Source organism: Osmerus eperlanus, chromosome 24 (genome assembly GCF_963692335.1).
Source record: "Osmerus eperlanus chromosome 24, fOsmEpe2.1, whole genome shotgun sequence".
In the NCBI taxonomy this organism is placed as follows: domain Eukaryota; kingdom Metazoa; phylum Chordata; class Actinopteri; order Osmeriformes; family Osmeridae; genus Osmerus; species Osmerus eperlanus.
This window is the reverse complement of record NC_085041.1, coordinates 6,733,613-6,753,346: the sequence shown is the minus strand read 5'-3', so window position 1 is coordinate 6,753,346 and position 19,734 is coordinate 6,733,613. Positions and strand designations below refer to the sequence as shown.

Genomic DNA, 19,734 nt, shown 5'->3' with positions numbered 1-19,734 from the left:
AAAACTATTTTCTTCTCAGACAACCGTCGTTCAGTCTGTTTATGAAACTGCTTTTCATGCAGTGTTATTTCTTCTCCAGGAAAAGAAGAAGAAGAAAAAACGAACAAAGAAAGTAATCTATTGATCCTCTACTTAGAGCTCTCTGAGTCCCTCGGCTTATGGTGTAGTCTTTCTGGATTATTCTCACTAACTCCTTCCTTTAGAGTCTGTGTGACAATCTTTACTCTTTCGAAAGTAATCGGATAATAAAACAGGTCTTGTTGAACTCCAATCCTGCTCAGAAAACTCGGCATTCTAGCATTTCTCTCTCTTGCTCTCTCGCCCCCTCACTTCCTTCTCTCCTTCAGATCAGTTCCGCTCAATGAGTCCGTTTTTAATTGCTGAATTCTCGAAGGCATCGCTCGTACAATCATTGCCTGTCCTTGTGCTCTTCGGGGAAATCACAAATTGCAGTGCAAACCCATCGCAACGTCTCTCCAAGCACATGCAGCGCTGCCGAGGTGTTTGGGCGAAGGAAAGAAAAAAACGGTCTAGTTCTCGTCACGTGCAAAACAGAGAAACGCGTCCTACGCGCGGCACCAAAAAAAAAAAAAAAAGTACTAGGGCCCCGCTCGTTCAGATCTGTACACTTTGGATTATTGGCTGTGGATGGGGGGGGGGGGGGGGGGAGTCCAAGAGCATGGTCAAGGACCGACGCCTTCACATGTCAAGGTTGAAGGCTTTCATGAGGAGGTCCAGGTCTCCGATGTTGGCCGCCTGGAAGAGCTCCGGCTGGTCCATCATGGAGAGGGCGATCCTCAGGGCGGCCCAGATGTTCCCAGACATCACCTGGTGGGAGAGCTGCCGACTCCTGCTCTTCCTCTGCAGGCTGAGGGCCGTCAGGAAGTTGCTGGCTGCCTCCCTGAGGACGAAGGAGGTGGCCATTTTAGAACGGGTTCAAAACAATACCACAAGCTACTTGAAGCCACTATAGCAGTATACATACTAACTGGTAGATGAGTTTTGGGGGGGGGGGGTTGGTCACATTGAAGTGATTACTGTCATGTCTACGGCAAGGCCATAGTTTTTCCCCAGTGGTTTCTTCCTGTTTTCCCTACCCCTAATGTTTTCAATCTGTCTACCTGGATACGTTTGTATTCCAGTCCTTGTTTTGTCTCTCTCTCCTAGTTCCTGGTTCCCTACACACCTGTGTCTTGTCCCAATCACTCAGCGGTAGTCTTGTGTTCACCCTGCCCTCCTGTTTATACAGCATGTCTGCTTCCTGCGTAACCCTTTGTCAGTTAGTTTGTCATTTTTTGGTTTCCCTTTGTGTGAGTTGTCCGTTGTGTTACTGAGTTTGGTCAAATCAATACATTCGTTTATTTAATCCTGCCAGCGTTTCCCTGCATTTGGATCCACCTGCTCTACCACACCCGTGTCAATGACAGTCAGCCGATAACGTCGCAAACAAACGAAAGGTTGGTTCAGTTGACCATTCGTCACCCTCCTCTCGCACCCTCGCACACCATCAGACCACCAAAGTCCTTTTCTTTCCACAACTCTGAAAAAGCCCCCAGCTGACTCCAGCAGTCTTCCCCGCCTCCCAGGGGCTCACCCACCTGTGTGCCCCCAGGTTGATGCAGCTGATGCCCAGGTTGTAGCGCGACCTGATGAACCCCGGCTGGAGCTCCAGGGCCCGGGTGTAGGCCTCCACCGCCTCTTCGCTCCGGTCTCCGTTAGCCAGCGTCGCCCCCAGGCGGTTCCACAGCAGGTAGTCCTGGAGGGGGGGAGGGAGGGGAAGGGGACCAGGGCACAGTCGCCAGAGGATGAGTGGGCGGGATCAGGAAGAGAGCTGTGATTTGAGCTGAAGACATGGAGGATATTGAAACTTTCGAATGTGGGGAGAATGGCATGACTGATTTCTCTGTTTGACGCTTCGTTTGGGTTTAACAGCTCTATTATGTTCCATTTCTGTTCTGACACCTTGTAAAGTGGTTTTGAGAGGTACACGGGACTCGCGGGTGCCATCTTTTCCCGGCATCGCAAGTGTGTGAATGACTATCATTTCGCAACTTCACCATAATGTTCTTGCTCTGTGAGACCGCTCGTGACGTCCCTGGAGTCTCAAGGATAGTTTTAGGATGCCTTTGGCTGTTACGTCACACATCTCGTCGGCTGTGTTTACCACCTGGGGAGAGATCTATATTCACGGGAGCCATGGTCAGATACAGTGCCTTGGCTTCCGGCCTAGCCTAGCAGCATGCTAGCATACTTTCGCATTGTATTCAGCTCAAAGTTATCAGCAGGGGAGCGGGTATTACCAAGTCAAATGCAAAAGGGGGGTGGATTTATCAGCATGTTGATATGCACTCTGCCCCGGGACATGGTTGAGGGAAAGGGTTTGAACAGTGTGAGACTGTAGATAGAGGTGTGTGTGTGTGTGTGTGAGGAAGAGAGAGTGGGACAGTGTGGGGACTGTGAGCTGTGAGGATGTGTGTAGGCGTGTGTCGGAAAGTCAGGAGTTCATCAGACTGGATTTCTCAGCTGAAAGCTCCTGTGTTTGGGCTGGGGTACATCAGGCCTCAGCGTGACAGTTAGCACGCTTCAGCGCCTCGGTTTGCTCCAGTTCCTCCTCCCTCTCTCTCTCCCTTCCCTCTCACTCCCTCTGTCTCGCTTTCTCTCTCGGTCTGGGTATCTCTCTATCCCTTTTCTGGCCTTTTCCCTTTTTTCTCTCTCGCTCTCTCTCCGGTACTTTCTCTTTCCCCTCTGCTTTTCATCCTGTTCTCTGAGGAGGTGTGATTTTGGGTCACTCGTGCCGGCAACCAGCCGTGTGTGAATGTGAGAGAGAGAGAGAGGTAGGATCACTAGAGGGATGGTGCACCGTACAGTCTTGGAATACCCTTTTCGTATCGTTCCTTGGGAGTTTACACACGCGTTTCTAGAGAAACCAAAGAGCGGTTCGAGGGTTATTGAACATGGTAGGTACCCACGGGCATTGTGTGTTCTCCCTCCTCGTACTCCGGCGCCCCTTACCTCTGGCCGTACCGACAGCGCGGCGTTGAAGGCCTCCACAGCTTTGTTGAACTCTGCACTGAGGTTGTAGAGAACCCCCAGGCCCGTCTGCAGGTCCGGGTCGATGCTATCCGAGTTGTGCTGGGCCGCCTCCAGGAACACCTCCTTCACCTCTGGTAGCAGGGAGCTGTCGGTGGGGGAGGTAGGCGTACAGACAGACAGACAGACAGGGCTTAGAGTGCCGCGCACACACACAGTGGCTGAGCTCCGGTTCAAACCCTGGCCCACGCGGGTGAAGAGTGCCCCCTCGAGAGAGAGAGCTGCTGCGTGCGGTACTTTGCGGCGTGTGGGTCCCCAACTGCGCCACTGTTATTCAATTAGCTTTTTTTCCCCTGTAGGCGGGGAGGGGATGTAAACGTGACGGAGAGGAGCAGGGAAGGGATAGAGAGCGAGAGAGCAAGGGGTAGATTGAGAAGGAGACAGAGAAGGGGCGAGAGAAACTGGGAGGAGAGAGGGAAAAGAGGGCGAGAGGAATGCATTTCTAAATGTCAATGTTACAGTGGCTGTCACAAAACGTCCTTTTGGTTAAACTTGAAATAAGACCATTGTGATTTGCTCAATGAACCCATGTACGGTAAGAGTATTATTGCTCTGCTGGCAGGGAAATTATACCTTTGCTAGCGGAAGCCAAAGGACCTTGAAATAACTTTTCCTTTCATTGACGACAGAGTAATTGGCATTGCAGTAAAAAATGTATAAAATGGTTGGGCTAAAGATAACATTACTGAGATGGTGACATGAAGAACACTATTGCATGAAATGTGCCATTCATCCTCGCTGCCATATAGGCTTGGTGCTTGCAGACTAGATGGCTAAAACACTTTAGCGCTGGTTTATGTGTAAAATAAAAAAGCATCTAATAATTGTTGATCACAAAATGAATTGCTGCACTATTGCACAGGGGTGTCATGCTAAGTATTGTTGAATTATTCCGGTAACTGTTAACAAATCCATTAGAACTCAGCATTATTACTGTAGTTATTTTACAGTTTTAGGACATGTACAGGTTAATAGACAATCTCTGATAGGTTTACGATAATTGATAATCCACTCCACACCCAATAAATTTTATGCACCCTAACTGTAATTCAATTAACGCTTACAATTCCCTAAAATGAAAGAACGGAGCAGCAATCTACAGCACTCTCACAGTCTTTAAACTCAACCAGTCCTGCAGTGGTCAGTCCATCCAGCACCTGTACTCCTACCTTTCATACCTGCCCACGGTTGAGACGCGAGACATCCTACGTTGGGCGCCTGGCGAGCCAGCCAGGCCTTTGCCCTTCAGGATGTGCTTGTACTTGGGGTTGTGCTGGAGCCAACGGAGCAGGGCCTCGCAGGCATCCTGGCGCATGCCCGTGTTGGTCAGGCTCACCGCCAGGGCCATCAGGGCCGGGAGGTTGTTGGGGTGGAGCTCAAGACACCTGGACGGAGACAGGGGGGGGGGGGGGGGGTGGAGCAAAGGAGCAGGGGAACGGAAAGGGGTCCGGGGTTTACTGGACTTCAAAGGAGATGGGATGGTTTGACGGACACTAATTGGGACAGGCCAGGGCTAACGAACGTCAGGTGGTGCCTAATGAGGCCTGGGTCAGGTTGGAGAGACCACGCCTCTCCTGTGCTGCCTTGCAAGCAGCCTCGAGTTGCTGTGTTGGAGGAAGCGGTAATAGGGTTGGTGCTGCCCAAGTACCGGCTTCTATTTTTTTTGTCGAGTCCATTAGTGTTGCATCGCAACTTAAGTTATATTATGTTCGCTCTTCTAATCATTGGGTGATGGGAACAACGCCACAATGTGAAATGATTAGTGAAAGACTTGAGAAAAGCCAAAATAAGATTTCTCTCTCATCAAGATAATGTTGTTGATAATACTCAATTCTCCAGCTGTCCTAAAAATCCGCTAATGGTTCTTCCACCAAAGTATTTTGGTGAGGCTTGTTTGTCGCATCTATGGGGACAATTATGTAGCCGTTGGAGTATCGATGAGAAACACGGATTCACTTTTCAGTTTTACGTATTCGTATGAAGAGAATGACCCCCTCCTGCCGTTAAAACAAATGCAGAAGGGTATGAGCAGGATTTCAAGGCTTTACTGCGATAGGAAGGACGTCGCTACGACACGAAAGCCTTAGCCTTTCAAGGTTAACCATAATGTTTCAGAGAGCAGCATTCAGCGAGGCGTCACCTTCCTGTTCGAAAGAAATGAAAGCTCAGCTTCTTGGCCCACACTAGGATCTCTTAAAATACCACTTTAATTGGATCTCCGGTGAAATCTTATGACCGCGAGGCGGAAAGAAAACGCGTCGACTTCAGAAGCACGTGAAGCGGGGGAAAAAAAAGCGTTTCATCCCTTTGCCCTGTGTTTCTCCATGCCTTGCGGTTCCACATCTCCCTCCATTCCCATTGAGGTGCTCACCCTCGCACAGGCGAATGGAGGAGTCTTCATCTAAGTGCACCTACGAATGGTCCTGAGTGGAGCTTGGAGCCCATTGGCCCTGGCATGATGTCATCTGGCCCGTGTGACTCTTATCATGAGCCACATGACACAAAATCCTTGAAGTCTGTTCACCGGCTTTCCAGCGAGAAAGCAAGCTGCCTGTTGAGCCATCTGAGCTGAGGGGGCGTGACAGTTCAGCTCACGTGGGGAATGTCACGCGCCGAGGCGCGCGTTGCCAGGGATATGCGTGGCGTGTCCGGTTCTAGAAAACCACCCCCAAATCTCTGTCAGTGTCACCTCGTGTCGTCCCGGTGTGTTCCCCCCCCCCGTCATGCAGCACACCTGCTCACCTCTGGAGGGAGACAATCGCCGCCTGCTCATTCTCGTTCTCCGCCTGGGTGGTCCCCAGCACTTGCCAAGCCTGGAGAGAAGACGACGATTTGGGAAGAGAAGAACAAACGGGTCAGTCATCGGCCGGGCTTTCCACCGCCTCACAAAAGACACGGCGTGGGCCTAATGCTTGGCTCAGCAGTCTCTGAGATGCACAATGACTCACAATACCACAGAACCACAGAGTCCAGCCCGGCTAGAGGAAGCACAGGTGGCGTGGAGCATATTAAACAGTTCAACTGAAACCGAATCTTTTTGGGGTTTTATGAAGTCGTTTGAGGACAACTCTAAATAAAACAGCTGTGATTAACATGGGCGGGGGGGGTGGGGGGGGGTGGGGGGGGGGGTTGATTAGCGTGAAGGGTTTGGCTTCATTGGATATATTTTCAGTCGCCTCGGGTGATGTAGCATTGGTGAGTTTCCTCCCTGGCTTCATGTTTGTGTTTCCTGTTCATTCACATCGTTGACTGTATCATCCCTGAGGCGAGAGTAACTGGTAAATTAATAAATGAAGTTGATGAATGAATTAAGAGTCATGATTCACTGATAAGACACCACTTTGGCAATAGGCAACCTCTCCTGAGACGTCAAATGATAATTGAGGTGAGGTGACTTCTCATGCTCTGGCAACAGCCCAAATTTGTTAAGTGAGTTTGACCATGACTCATGCTCAGCTATTGCTCCATGAATCATATATGTGACCGGGACAAACATCATAGGCGGACTTCTTGATTGGAAGTTCGGGGAGTCCTTCAAGCTGGGGGACCCAAGTCTGAGCCTGATTGGCCTATTGTACTACATCCGAACAGCGATGACCTAAAACCACATTTGACATTCAAACCAACTATGTTCTGCCAAATGATTTATTTAGGTTAGTCTGTGTGCTACCTTGTTCTGTGCTATATGACTGATACTCAATTAGGAACATAGTAGCCTAAATACAACCATATCTGTGGAGAAAATAAATGGAATAAGTGGAGAAATAAACTATAAGCGTTTCAGAGGTCTTTTCTAGCGGTGCGATAAGCCTCAAAGCACACCGAGGCAGGAATTCTGGAATCATATTAGTTCCATACACAGCAGGATAATCCTTTCCTTGGGATATCCAACTCATTTGTGTGTTTTCCCTGGGATTCTTGGGTGGACTTGCATGACTGTGGACGCCCCACACCTCCTAATAAGGTCACCAGTGTTGAAATTGGGAAGAAATGACTGGGAGACAAACCTGGGAACGAGGCTATTACACAGCCCATTGGGCAAATTGGAAATTGTCATTGGAATATGAGGAGGAGACAGGGTATTTTTTGCTACAGTAAACAACTCTATTAGCTGAAGAACTCCCTGGTTCCTCCTTCGGCAATCAGCCCCCACCACTTCGCATTCCCGAGTGTCCACCTTGTGTAACACGGTGGATGGAAAAGTTCTTTTTTTGTCTCTGTACGGGGGTGTGTGAAAAGACTGATTGGAAGTCAAGGCCTGATCCCCTGAGAGGGGTGTGTAGGGAATGGAAGTGTATATGTGTGTGTGTCTCCCTGCAAATGAGTGTGTCTATGTGCTTATATGTATTTATACATGGCTATGTTCGCATATTTGTGTGTGTTTGCGTGCGTGCGTGTGGGTGGTACATGTGCATGTGTACCAGCATGTGAGTGTGTGTGTGTGTGTGCTCCTTCAGTCAAATATTCCTGGTTACCTCTGAATCCTGGGGGTCGTGCAGTATGGCCGCCTCCAGTAGAAGCACAGCATTGGGCAGATCCCCCTCTCTGGCCTTCCTAAGCCCCTCCTGAAACGGGCCGGGCCAGTCCTTGTAAGGGTTATCCGTGTGAAAGTAGTAACCCTGCCACACACACACCAGGAAACGGCAAAACAAAACATCGACTAGTCTCTTTTTTTTATTTGTCTCCTCATTCTAATTGACGGTGACAGCGAGCCGCAAGTGTCCTCTGGAGTTGAAAATCGAAGCAAACCTCTGAATTGATCTTTTCTTTTGGCCATCTGCTTAGCATCAAACCTGGGCAAACCTCCTCAGGGGCTCCATGTTCTCTTTAAATGTTAAACTTTGCATTTTCAAAGCATTATTACCCTGGTGTGCTGTTGCATAGCTCTGAACCCAATGACTTTGAACTTAGAATTTGAAGCGCTTGGGGATCAATCAGAGGACCTGATATCTGCCGATTTTGCTGATATTGAAAGGATGCTTAATTTGGTGTACAGTTCAACTGTATGGTTGAGGAGCCTCCTTCACACACAAGTAGTCATGGGACTTGAAACATCCCTCCTTCCAGCGGTTTTCGAGTTGTCATGTCGATTCAAGGTGAAGAGTTAGACTCAAAACACAGCAATACTCCATGTTCTCCCTGAACTGTTTGATTTACAGATTATTGACCATAATATGTCATGGCGCCGTATGTAGTTTCAGGGAAAAGTACATTTCTGTGCCCTATGTGCCAATTGGATTGAATACATTGTCTAAGACAGTCCGTCATTTGCTGTTAACCCTTGGGTCAGAATGACCCGAAGATAACACATCAGTCATTGTGACCCACCGTCGTATTGCGACAGATTTACCGCATACAAAGACAAAGTGAAGCATTTTCTTTTAACAGCTAGGCTGTCTCAGACCCCCCACATTGCAAAGGTTAAAAGAAAATTATTTTAATTTGTTTTTGTATTGGGTAAAATTGGGTAAACACAACGATGGTTCGTTATGAACCTTTGGGTCATGTGACCCGAAGGCAGCACGAGGGTTAACTAAAACGTTTTGTGGCCCTCTACAAGATAAAATCAACGTTAAATCTGTAAATACACGAGTTGACAGCGTTTCATCAAATCCTTGTCACGAACATGTTGTCTTTGCGGAATGTGCGGACGTGATCGTGGCTAGAGTGACCGAGCTTCGACCAGTGCGAGTGTCTGAATACTGAGCGTGCGCGATGGGAGGTGGAAGGTCGCGATAGAGACCTTCTCATGGGGCGACACGCTGGAGGGCATCTGGGCCTGCTCGTTCTCCGTCAGCCAGTTCCGCCGCGCCAGCTCCTCCCATTCTGCCTGCATCTTGTCCCAGAACTCTGTATCTGACTGCCGAGAGAAAGGGGGGGGCATGGAGGGCATGGGTGTATGAGAACAGACAGGATGGACGGGGGGGAGGGGAGAAGGGAAGAGAAGAGAAGAAAAAGGAGGATTAGTTGACACGGGATGTGCAGCTCGGATGCCCTGATAATATTGCATCCTCCCAAACGTCCCGTCCTCTCGGGTGACAATCTAACGGACAAACGCCACGCCTAACGACTCCGTCGCGAGAGGTGACACGGGCTACGCAGAAAAGATCCGAAATGAGCTCGATCTTTTGGATTTTCAGTTGAAGACGTTGCTGCCGATCGATTGATGTCGCGTGCTAGTCTACGTTTCACCGGGTCGGACCCTTGTGCAGGCACAATGGAGAGACATCAAAGAGACACCTGGCTTGAAAGAGACATTTCATCTCTGGAAGGCTGTGGCCACACAGGGCTGTCGCAAAAAAACGGGTGCAGATAAGTGTGGAATGATTTCACTTTCAGTATTCAACGGCACAGAACGTGTATAGCAAGAGCAGGAGCGACTAGTGTTGGCTCAACAGATCTTTACATCTTCATCCGTTTACCAAACTTTTACAAATTCTTCAAAACTTTTGGACTGAATCTGGATATGTTTCATATGAATGTGACTTCTCGATAAAAAAAAAGGTTAATGGAGATAAACACAACAGACACTTTTAGCCTAAGTTAGGGTCAATTATTTGGGCAACTGAGTGTCCAAATCCTTTTCCATTGTTATTGTTTATTTGTGCTTTGGGTACTAGAGATTTTAACTCGAAATTACAATTTTTGCGGACTAAAACATGTGTTCTAGTAATTGCATATCAGTGCACAGTTTAGAAATCCCAGATTAGATTATTATTGGTGTTGGAAATAGACCAGTAGTGACCAGATGTGAGCTGTCGGTTATGGCTAAATGTTTCTCTCTCTACCCATACACGTTCGTAAAGAACAGGTGGATGAGAACTCCCTATGCTCTTGATGCTATTAGCCCCCAACCCCCCCCCGCCTCTCCCCAAAATATCAGCCATGCAAACCACATCCATTTGACTTCACTCTGTAGCCACGAGGGTAGTCCGACATCCTCTGTTTGTGTCGCGATCGATGACAACACAGTCGAGGGAGCAAAGTGAGAAATCCAAGTCAGAGAGACACCTGCGTCCAAACGATGCAGAGTGAGAAATCCAAGTCAGAGAGACACCTGCGTCCAAACGATGCAGAGTGAGAAATCCAAGTCAGAGAGACACCTGCGTGCAGACTTGCCCAACGACCGATTGCCAAGACTACTTCCACACTTCCTCCACCGACGGATGACAACTCTCGACAAACGCTTTGTGACTCAGCATTTTCGGGAGGTTTTCTGACGGCGATGGGATGTGCAGCTTTGCCACATTTCGCCCTCCTAAGTGGATCATCGCTCTTCGGGGCTTCGTATCGAACTAAGTGGGTCGATTAACGATAATTGGAGCACCCCCGCCTCAGCTCAACATGTAAGCAGGTCAAGGAGGAAGGTGGAACCCGGGTTTTATGGCCCATTATCCTGGCCAGCGGGCAAAGACTGACAGACTGCACCAGTCAAGAGGAAACGGTGGGAGCTGAAGAGCACCTCCAACGTGAACATGCTCTTCGTCTGATAATGAGCTGGAGAGCGGACGACAGGGTGGCACTTGACATTCACCAGGTATCCAGAGTTCTGCACGTCATTAGAAGGAGCTTTGATTTGAAGCCATACCGTCCACGCTGTAGATGTTGACGTCATTACGTTTAGTAGCAATACAACGGCATCATTCGTGGGTTTTTATCGACTGACATTAATGAATCATTAATTGGTCCTCAGATCTGCACATCGCTGTCCTCATCCCTCCTCCTTTTTTTAAAGCCTGAACAATAGCAAAAAGATATGACATCCATTACTGTCTAGTCAAGAATGTTTTAGAAAAAAGAAAGACGGAAAACACATTTACAGCAGAATACTGTGCCTTCTCTAGTTCTCTATCAAGTCCAGTTTAGTTGATTTCGTCCATGAAGTACATGCATTTTCAGAGAAACGTTACCTTGCTTTTGTCTGACAGCTCTGTCACTGTAGATACGGTGGCTTTTGTATGCTATTGATGTCTGAGTTGTGCCCAGCCAATCGCCACAGTGGAGTTCTATTGAAGTCGGCTAGGTCTATGATTCCCAGCTGTCTTCCTGTCAAATAACTCCAAATGGAGAGAAATACAGAGCAGAGGCCTCTCGTGTGTCATTGAGTTCTCCACAGCGAGGAACTCATCTGTACATGACAGTGTGTGTGTGTTTGTATGTCAGTTTGTGTGTAAGTGGGTGGGTTGACACCACAGGGGGTGAGGGCTGGGCTGAGAACAGTGCACGTCTGTTGGTTTGTTTAGCCAGTGTGTGTGTGTGTGTGTGTTTTTTGTTAGTGTGTTTTTGCATCCATTTCTACACATATCCACTGTGTGTGTGTGTGATTTATCCCTCGTGGCATGTGACACTAGGTCAAAGCCATGTCTATTGGAGGTGAAAGATACCTTGCAATTGGCTGCAGACTTCCAGACAAATTGCTTGTAAGATCCTGAGGTGAAACTGTGCAGGTCCTGTGAGCTGACAGTCTGGGAGTGTTCCCTAATTGTGGTTGAGGTGGCGGGTTGGAGGTGACAGCTGTTGTAGGAGGATAGGGTGACATAGGAATTTGGATACTTGACAGCTAGACTTTGAATTCCATAAATAATTAAATGAAGACGAGAGTTTAGATGTTTTGCCTTGAAGGCAATAGTCAAAACTGTTGCATGTTAAACAACAGAAAAGCAATGACTTTATGTTGTCTGGTGATGTCGAAATCTGCCTCAGGATGTATTCACGTGTATGGTTCCCATTGATTCTCATAGATCCTGTTAACGACTGTTTTATTACGAATGTTCTACTCTTAGATCACACTCCTTTTTTGGCTGCAGGCCACGGAAGGCATTATAGTTTTGAAAGAAGCGAGAACCGCTTCCAATTCACAGACCTACTTTTATAAACTGGACCATACATTGGGAGCCTACTTCAAAGCAGTGCCTTTGAGTTAACTGGTTTCTGTGAATTTCAAGGCATTTTTCCTATGCCCGGAACCCTTCAACTGAGAGAGCAACACTGTATTCTGCCGATCACAACCTTGGCCAAAAACAGATATTGTGTCACATCGCTAGACTTATGACTCTTCTACGCTCAGGGTAACATATTTTAATGAGAATGGGTGTGAGTGTGCACCAAACAATATTTCATTTCATGATTAAACAAGCATGGACACGGGGTCACTTCATGATTAAAACGACAACATCTTTGAGAGAGGCAATTAGGAATGTGGCCATTTTTCACTCTTGCGACAGTAACCCTGCACAGGGCCCACCCTAATGGAGTGTATGGCCTCTGCGAAAGATAGCGTTGTCAGTCTTGCGTTTCAGACGCTGCTCTGCCTTTTAATTATGCTGTCCGGATGTTGTGTTTCACTGAAACAGGTCACAAATGAAACCATCCACTTACCCAGAGCTCTGAGGGGAAGCCAAATAACACTATACACCCGGGGTGACGACGGCACTGACAAGCTATCAGGCCACGGCGGCGGCGACGAGTCCTGATAATGAAAACTCGTCACATGTCCTGGTTCCAGAACGATCACCAATCAAAGGTGCACTGATTACTGGGAATGTATTGGGACACAGACAATGGTGCGTTTTCCCTTCAGATCAGCGTTTCTAGCCCTCGGAGCGGAAGGTAATTTATATCCCGCATATCAATGGAGCAGCACCCAGTCTTCTGACTTCGATTTCATCATCTCAGATGAAGTGTAAATGTGAAACGCAATGCATTCAGCCTGGTGATCCCTGCCTGCCAAAACATGTCACAACGGCATATAAATGAACTGGGGAAGATTCCTTTTTAACTTCATGAATATGTTGTGGCCTACAAAAGTAATTATAGAAATGATGCTTGAGATAATACCTGTCTTTGTTCGGTGGAGTCAGTCCAAGTTTGGAGTAAAATGTCTCCTTGACTGGCCCTCGAATGCAATTACTGTGTTCTGCCCAATCCATTTATTATACAGTAGAACTACTTTTCCATGGTACAGTTAGAGAAGTTAATGACTGCAGTTGCAGCTGAAATGTAGAAAGAAATGAAAAGAAATGATGTCACCAACCCCACCCACCCTCGACCCGGACACAAACCCACGCACGCAAACTTCTTCATTCAGATATCGTTTGTAAGTTGTGTTCAGTTATTAATATTGACCCCACTATAACTGGAAACGCTATTTTCAGAGTATTATATTCAGTCATGGAGAAAAGACAAAGAAGATTTTCTGGGTTTTGTCTGTTTACTTAAAGTGAGTCATGCTGTAGCTCCTGAACAAACGGCAGCAACGGGAAGCACAAGTGTCCCGGTCGCTGTGTTTTGGGCTCGTCTGTTCGAGTCTGTGGCTTCGTGAGGAAGCCCACAGGTGCAAGGCTGGTGGCTCTTCCTGTAAAACCACATGCTGTAGCTATGAAATTGCTGAGGAGGATTTGCACGTCAGCGTAGGCAGAAAGGACAGAAAATGTATAGCTGTTTTGCATTGGTTTCAAAACATCAAACACACCATTTCAGACATGTAAATGGCCTGATTTTACGGTTTCAGTTTTCTACACTTATTTGTATTGCCGATTTCTATTGGGAGTGCATAATTATGTTGATATCCAGTTAATTTACAAGAATTCTTAGTTTTGAAGTTATTAACACAGAGATTGACCTATTTTTTCTGATGTCTTACATAAATGTATGAAATTATTCAGACAATCAGATCTTAAGTACGTCTCGTGTATTTGTGTGCTCACAAGCCTTTCCACATCAAACTTGTTACTTGTCAGTCATTGTACAAAACAACAGTACATTGTCTCCTACTTGAGTTGAGAACAAGAGAGTTCTTTTATATTAAACCATAACAACTGTAACTTTACACAACTGGAGTTCCGCACTTAATCATCAACAATCTCTCTTCCAACACGGGCCGCCTTGGAGCAATCATCTTAAAGCAAGAAGCTGAGTGCGTAGCCCGCTGCTTTAATCAAAAAACACAGGCCGGCTGTTACCTTGACGCAGTTCTTATCAGTCTCTTCACAATCCCTGCCTCTCAGCAAAAACACAGTGTTTCCGGATGGAAGAGAGTACCAGTGGCTTTGGTAGGTTCCTGTTTGCTGTTTATTAAATAAGAACGGAGTCAGGTGGCTGAGCGGTGAGGGAGTCGGGCTAGTAATCCGAAGGTTGCCAGTTCGATTCCCGGTCATGCAAACTGACGTTGTGTCCTTGGGCAAGGCACTTCACCCTACTTGGGAATGTCCCTGTACTTACTGTAAGTCGCTCTGGATAAGAGCGTCTGCTAAATGACAAAAAAAAAAAAAAAAAAAAGAACGGCATCATTTCCTTAGCATAATCTGATTCCTATTCGCAAATGGCTGAAATGGTCACAGCTGCCCTCAGCCACCATCCTCAGGTAACTATATAAGCTATATTCGCTTCATCAGCGATAAAATAAGCGGGTATTCTGTCGGCTTCCATTCCTTGGTCATTTCCATAATGTTGTCTCGACATAATGATTTCCCCAACTCATTAGGTCCTTTCTGGTCAAATGGGCCATATTCCTCTGGTTCCACAGTGCTTTTATGATTTCCTTGGACATTTGACAAGTCAGCTAATTGAGTAGAGGCCTGTGTGTCAGAGAGATGTCCTTTTTGGCCAGTTTCCCTCAATTTCCTTAATAAGAATTAAGGCATATACTGTATGCTTGGCATATACTGTATGCTTGGTTACCTATGGGACATGAGTAATAGGAAACAAAATGGCTGAATGGTCACATACAGCCCAGCTATTTGGGTCAGTGCTCGGGGGGGGGGTGCCTGATCGAAGTAGCAAGATAGGGTTACCAATCGATGCCTCGTTGGTCTGGGTGCATCTCCGAGTCCCATCACTTATCGGAATTAGCTGCCCTCTGGTCAGTGCTCCTACCCTAACCGCGCAATTTGAGTACCAGGAGACCACTCGCTTGGACACAGGGTACCACACCGTACGTGACATCATCCGTCATTTTGGAATGGAGCACTCCCCTGGAGATGCCCCTCTCACTTTCTCACCTGCTTCCTTCCCCCGCTCCATTATTCATTGACCTTTACACATAACCTGGAGTGTAACATCCTACTGCAGCCCTTGGTACAGTGTAGGTAACTCAATAGGCCTGGTTTCTCGAACGTCAGCCAACACTGAAGATCTTGCAAAGAGGTGGCCAAGAGCTTTTAGTGGGATTACAAAGGCCCTTGGTCCACAGTAGACAAAATCAGGCGCCTCTCAAAGGATCTCAGTTTCGAGGGGTTCCAATGAATTGTGCCGCAGATTTGTTTTGTTTTTTAACTTTGCAATTCATCAAAATACTTTTAAACTGTGACAAGGCATTGAATCTGATCGGAACATTTCAATCTGCTCATTAGAAACCACCAGTATGTACAAAGGTGTATCATCACCTTATTGAGAAAAGAGCTTAACAAAGTTAAATGGCTTCAAACTGTGTGGAAAGTGGAAACTCACGTTGAATCAACAAGGGACCCCTACGAACAATGTAAAACAACATCATGCCCTTTTGGTGCCCAACGCTCAGACAACAGCAACCGCTTTCAACGAAAACACATAGTTCTGAAGCTCAGGGAAAAAATGCCTGGAACAAACTGGAACATACCATCTCCATGTCTCCTGTAATTGGACTATTGGGTTTCTGAGAGCACAAGATTCACAAGATTCCGCCAAGATTCCCTTTCTTTCAACGGGCTGAGACGACAACTGCGTACGACTGAAAAGTCTCTCATCAGATGCATTAAGCAATGATGAATCAAGCCTCATCTAATTACTGTAACTCCCCCCTGTGATACCTGACACGTCTCACTCCAAAATGACTGACCCATTTACCTTTCTATTGTTAGACCGTGGAAAGTCTTGCATATAATTTTTTTTCTGGGTCAAACAGACCATGAACTTGGAATTTGAAGCATGGAAATTGGCATGGACTATTAAGCTGCCAGGGTTATGTTATTGGAGTGGAAATGAACACACAAGTGATCACCTCAAGCAGAGATAAGAAGGGGTTGGTGAGGCAAAGGGAAATCAAACCTGGAGGGCTTCAGGTAGACCACATCCCATACCTGTTATTTTCTGGGATGGGATCGTAATTTAGTTGCGCAGCAAATTGAAATGTGACATCAAAGGTGTTTTTTCTCTGCTTCAACAACATCTTAGATTTCTTGCAAAGCAATTCAGTGTTTTCAGAGCGGCTGTTTTTTTGGAAGCGGTCGAATCGTGATGATCGGAACAGACCCTTTAACCTGACTCACAGTAATACGGCTTGTGCAGGCTGCATCTTATGAAGTCATTAACTTTCAGCATCCAGTTTTTTTTGTCCTCCATGTTTACTGATCCCCTTATAGCTTCTCCTCCAATGCCTCTTTAGAAGGAGGTTATTATGAAAGAAAGTGCAGGCAATCCAAGAGAAGTCATGAAATTCACCCAGTGAAAAATGAAAGCCCAAGCTCTTGACACCAGAACAAACACTGGGACAACGAGAGCTCTATTAAACTTTTGACATGAACCACGAGTGCAAATTGAGAAGCCTTTATTTGTTTAAGCTCTTTCATTCAGTTCCTTGAAAGAGGCTCAATGTCAACATGGGTAAAGGAACACCAATGGCCAGTTGGTTGTTCCAGCACTTTCACTATTCTTTGTCGGTGCCCAAAGTACGTTGCACTTACTTCTACAGCTGCTTTGGCACGTTCAAACTCTTCCTCCAGGGACTGGTTCCTGGATAAGAGGGCACCGCCCCACTTCGGCTCCTTAGTCAAGCGGCCCTGTCGCATGCAAACACACATACACCCACACACACACGAACACACACAACAAGGAATACAGACAGACAGAAGGGTTGCAAGGTCAGCCTTCTGTGCATTGCTCGCGAGGGGTGAATATCCCTGCCTCGGCAAAGCCCTCGACGTGCTCAGACTGGCCCGTGGCTGGCAGAAATGCCTCCGTCAGCACCCCTCTCCCCCCCCCCCCCCCCCCGCCAGCACTTCTCTCCTGATCCCATCCCTCTTTACTCCACATATCCACCTGACCCGTCTCTCAATTACACATCTATACCCACTGTGCAGAGGCCTTGGTCCTCACCCTTACATCGTGATCCCTTTTGCATTGTCCATGCGTAATCACACTTGCAAATATGCTGACCGTGCCTTTTAGTCAGGAATCCAATAAGCCTTGCCTTGTTCTACTCTTTTAAACCGAACTGGACCAGTTTGCATGTCAATGAGCATGTCTGTTATGTACAGTAGGTCTTACGTGTTTATGCATGTTTTGTAATTGCAACGACACCTAAAGAAAGCGAAATATTTACTGAGTTGTGGTAGTGGAATAGTCGGCTTGGTTGTGGTACATTAAGTGAGTTACTGTAATTGGCTATGTCTGTGGCCCAGGGGTTACATAATCAATTATGAAGGCTGAAGAATTGAATTAAAGTACATATTCCAAGTGGGGAGCCATTTTCCACCTGATAGGTAGGAGGCAAGACCACCGTCTCCCTCGCTATGCCGCAGCTGCCGAGAGATTCTGATGAGTAATCTGTTTTACGAGACCTTGTGTCAGCCCAGCCATTACCTGTAACATTCCATTTTCCGTTTCCGGAGCTGGTCATTAAAAGTCTCTACCTGTGCAGTGTTTAATTGGAGTTGGCTTATCTCCATATTAACGGCCTCGACAGAATTAGCCTCCCTTGACTTGAAGCCCTCAGCCTAGGTCCACAGGTTTAGAAGGGCAGAAGAGAAAAAAAGCATGCAAGTATTCCGTCAATATTTCCCAACTTTCCCAATGACGCATGCATTGTGTGTTGCCTTGTGTACAGAAGGAACTGCCCTATGCTCTCCGTCCTCACAGCGACATACAACGTCTCGTGCAACACACCACTCCCCCTTTGTGCGTACGTGTGTGTGCGTACGTGTGTGCAACTGTGTGGCACTTGCCAAGTAGGAAACACGAAGCCTCCATTTACAGTTTCGCTGTCAGCGAGCTACTATGACCCCCTTGGGAGAAGCAAAGTTTAGCATTTGTTTGCGTAAAACTCATCATTTTCAATGGCTATCTTTAATCCCGGATCTATTATTTAGAGGGATGTTTAAAAGGTGATGTATGCTTAGCTGGCTCAGTCACATCCACACTAATGGGCCCAGAGTTAGGCCTCTGAATAATTCATAAACTATTAATCTAATAATGGCAGCTAGAAACCAGACTCCTTGGGCAGAGCCGTTTAGGACCCGTTCAACTGAGAAGCTTTAACGCTTCAAATGTGGACCTCACAGCACCACAAAAGCCAATAGGGACTTCCCTGACAATGCCCCCCAAAAATGAAATCTATATATTTGTTATCGCAAACCATTCATAGTTTTTCAATTTCGGTCTTCCTGAATTTGAGTTTTCCTTCAATTGTAATCTGTCTTTGTGGTGCTTTCTGGCCGATGCAAATGTGTAGGTCTTTTGTTAACATATGAAAGGATGCATAGAAAGGCTTACATGTCTTCCACTAATATACTGCCTGTTGAGCTGAAATGGAAGAAGTTAGGGTGTTAGCAAAGGATGGAGGGTTAACATGGTCACACAACAAGGAGTCTGTCTGCACAAGCTTTAAAGGTAGACTGCAATATGACGCCAAACCCCCCAAAACATGCCTCTCACCCGCCAGAGATATTTACCACTCCCAGAGTGCCTGCAGGCATGTCACAGACACCCAATGATTGGCCAAACATCGCATTACGCCTGCAGACATTGGCCGGATTGAGTGGCCCATTATTCAATTATCTCTGGCCAGTGTCCCTGTTCCTTTTTGAGGTTGATGTCACATTGCACAGTCTACCTTTAACATTGGGAGATGGGGGACAAACAATAGGTTTCCATGCAGCCTGATAAACCATCTTCAAATACGGTTAGTAGATATGAGTGCACATTTCGCCTACCATGGCAGTCAAACAGTCCACTTAAAGAAATACCAATTTCAGCTATAGACAAACGTGCGGTAACGGGGCAGGAAGGATGATTAAAACTGAAGAGATAACAGAATGTACTTACTTGAGTTGCCAGGGCAGATTCTGGATCGGATTTGGCATTCGCTTCTAAGGAGGATTTAGTTGATGACTCTGATTGTGTTTTACAGTCTATAGACCTGGGAGGGAAAGATTTACAATGAAAGAAAGAAAAAATGTTGTCATTCCAGTACTCTGCTTAATCTAGTATTAGGCAACAAAATAATACATCCTGATGTATCTCGACACAATCCTTTCAGATCTTCCATTTTCAACAGTTTTGAATAGGAAAATTGATTCAATTTCCACAGTTTTAAGTACATGCCACTGCTTGTGCAAATGCCGTCTGCATTAGAAACACCTACCGTACATTAATGTGAGACAGAAATGGAATAAATACCACAATGTCCTTTAAATGACCTTTTCAAGTATGCACCAACGAGACAGGGTTACAAAAATCCTCCTAGCCACGTCAGAAAAGGTAAAGTTGTGTCATCAACCAGATCTAAATATTCTCTCCATGTTGAGGGTAACTGTCTCAAAACATTCTATTCAGTTGAAAAACCTCAATAATTCCAATAACTTGTCACTTATAGTTCAATAAATATGTTTACTATCGGCAGGTAAACTCTTGTCCTTTACTCTCTGTGACAGTATAGTGTTCTAAAGTGTA

General features: G+C 46.5%; 1 protein-coding gene across 2 annotated transcripts in view; it reads right to left on the bottom strand.

The window, feature by feature from the left end:
* Window positions 1-609: 609 nt before the first annotated feature.
* pex5la (peroxisomal biogenesis factor 5-like a) overlaps window positions 610-19,734 on the bottom strand; it is a 61,923-nt gene continuing 42,798 nt past the window's right edge. For both annotated transcript variants that reach the window (XM_062450649.1, XM_062450650.1), the window contains 10 exons: window positions 19,108-19,201; window positions 18,556-18,585; window positions 16,749-16,844; window positions 8,834-8,950; window positions 7,566-7,709; window positions 5,833-5,903; window positions 4,260-4,475; window positions 3,013-3,178; window positions 1,599-1,756; window positions 610-901 (listed from right to left, as the gene is read on the bottom strand). In XM_062450649.1, coding sequence (XP_062306633.1) covers window positions 700-901; window positions 1,599-1,756; window positions 3,013-3,178; window positions 4,260-4,475; window positions 5,833-5,903; window positions 7,566-7,709; window positions 8,834-8,950; window positions 16,749-16,844; window positions 18,556-18,585; window positions 19,108-19,201 — 1,294 coding nt within the window. In that variant the 3' untranslated portion in view covers window positions 610-699. The remainder of the gene's footprint in view (window positions 902-1,598; window positions 1,757-3,012; window positions 3,179-4,259; window positions 4,476-5,832; window positions 5,904-7,565; window positions 7,710-8,833; window positions 8,951-16,748; window positions 16,845-18,555; window positions 18,586-19,107; window positions 19,202-19,734) is intronic.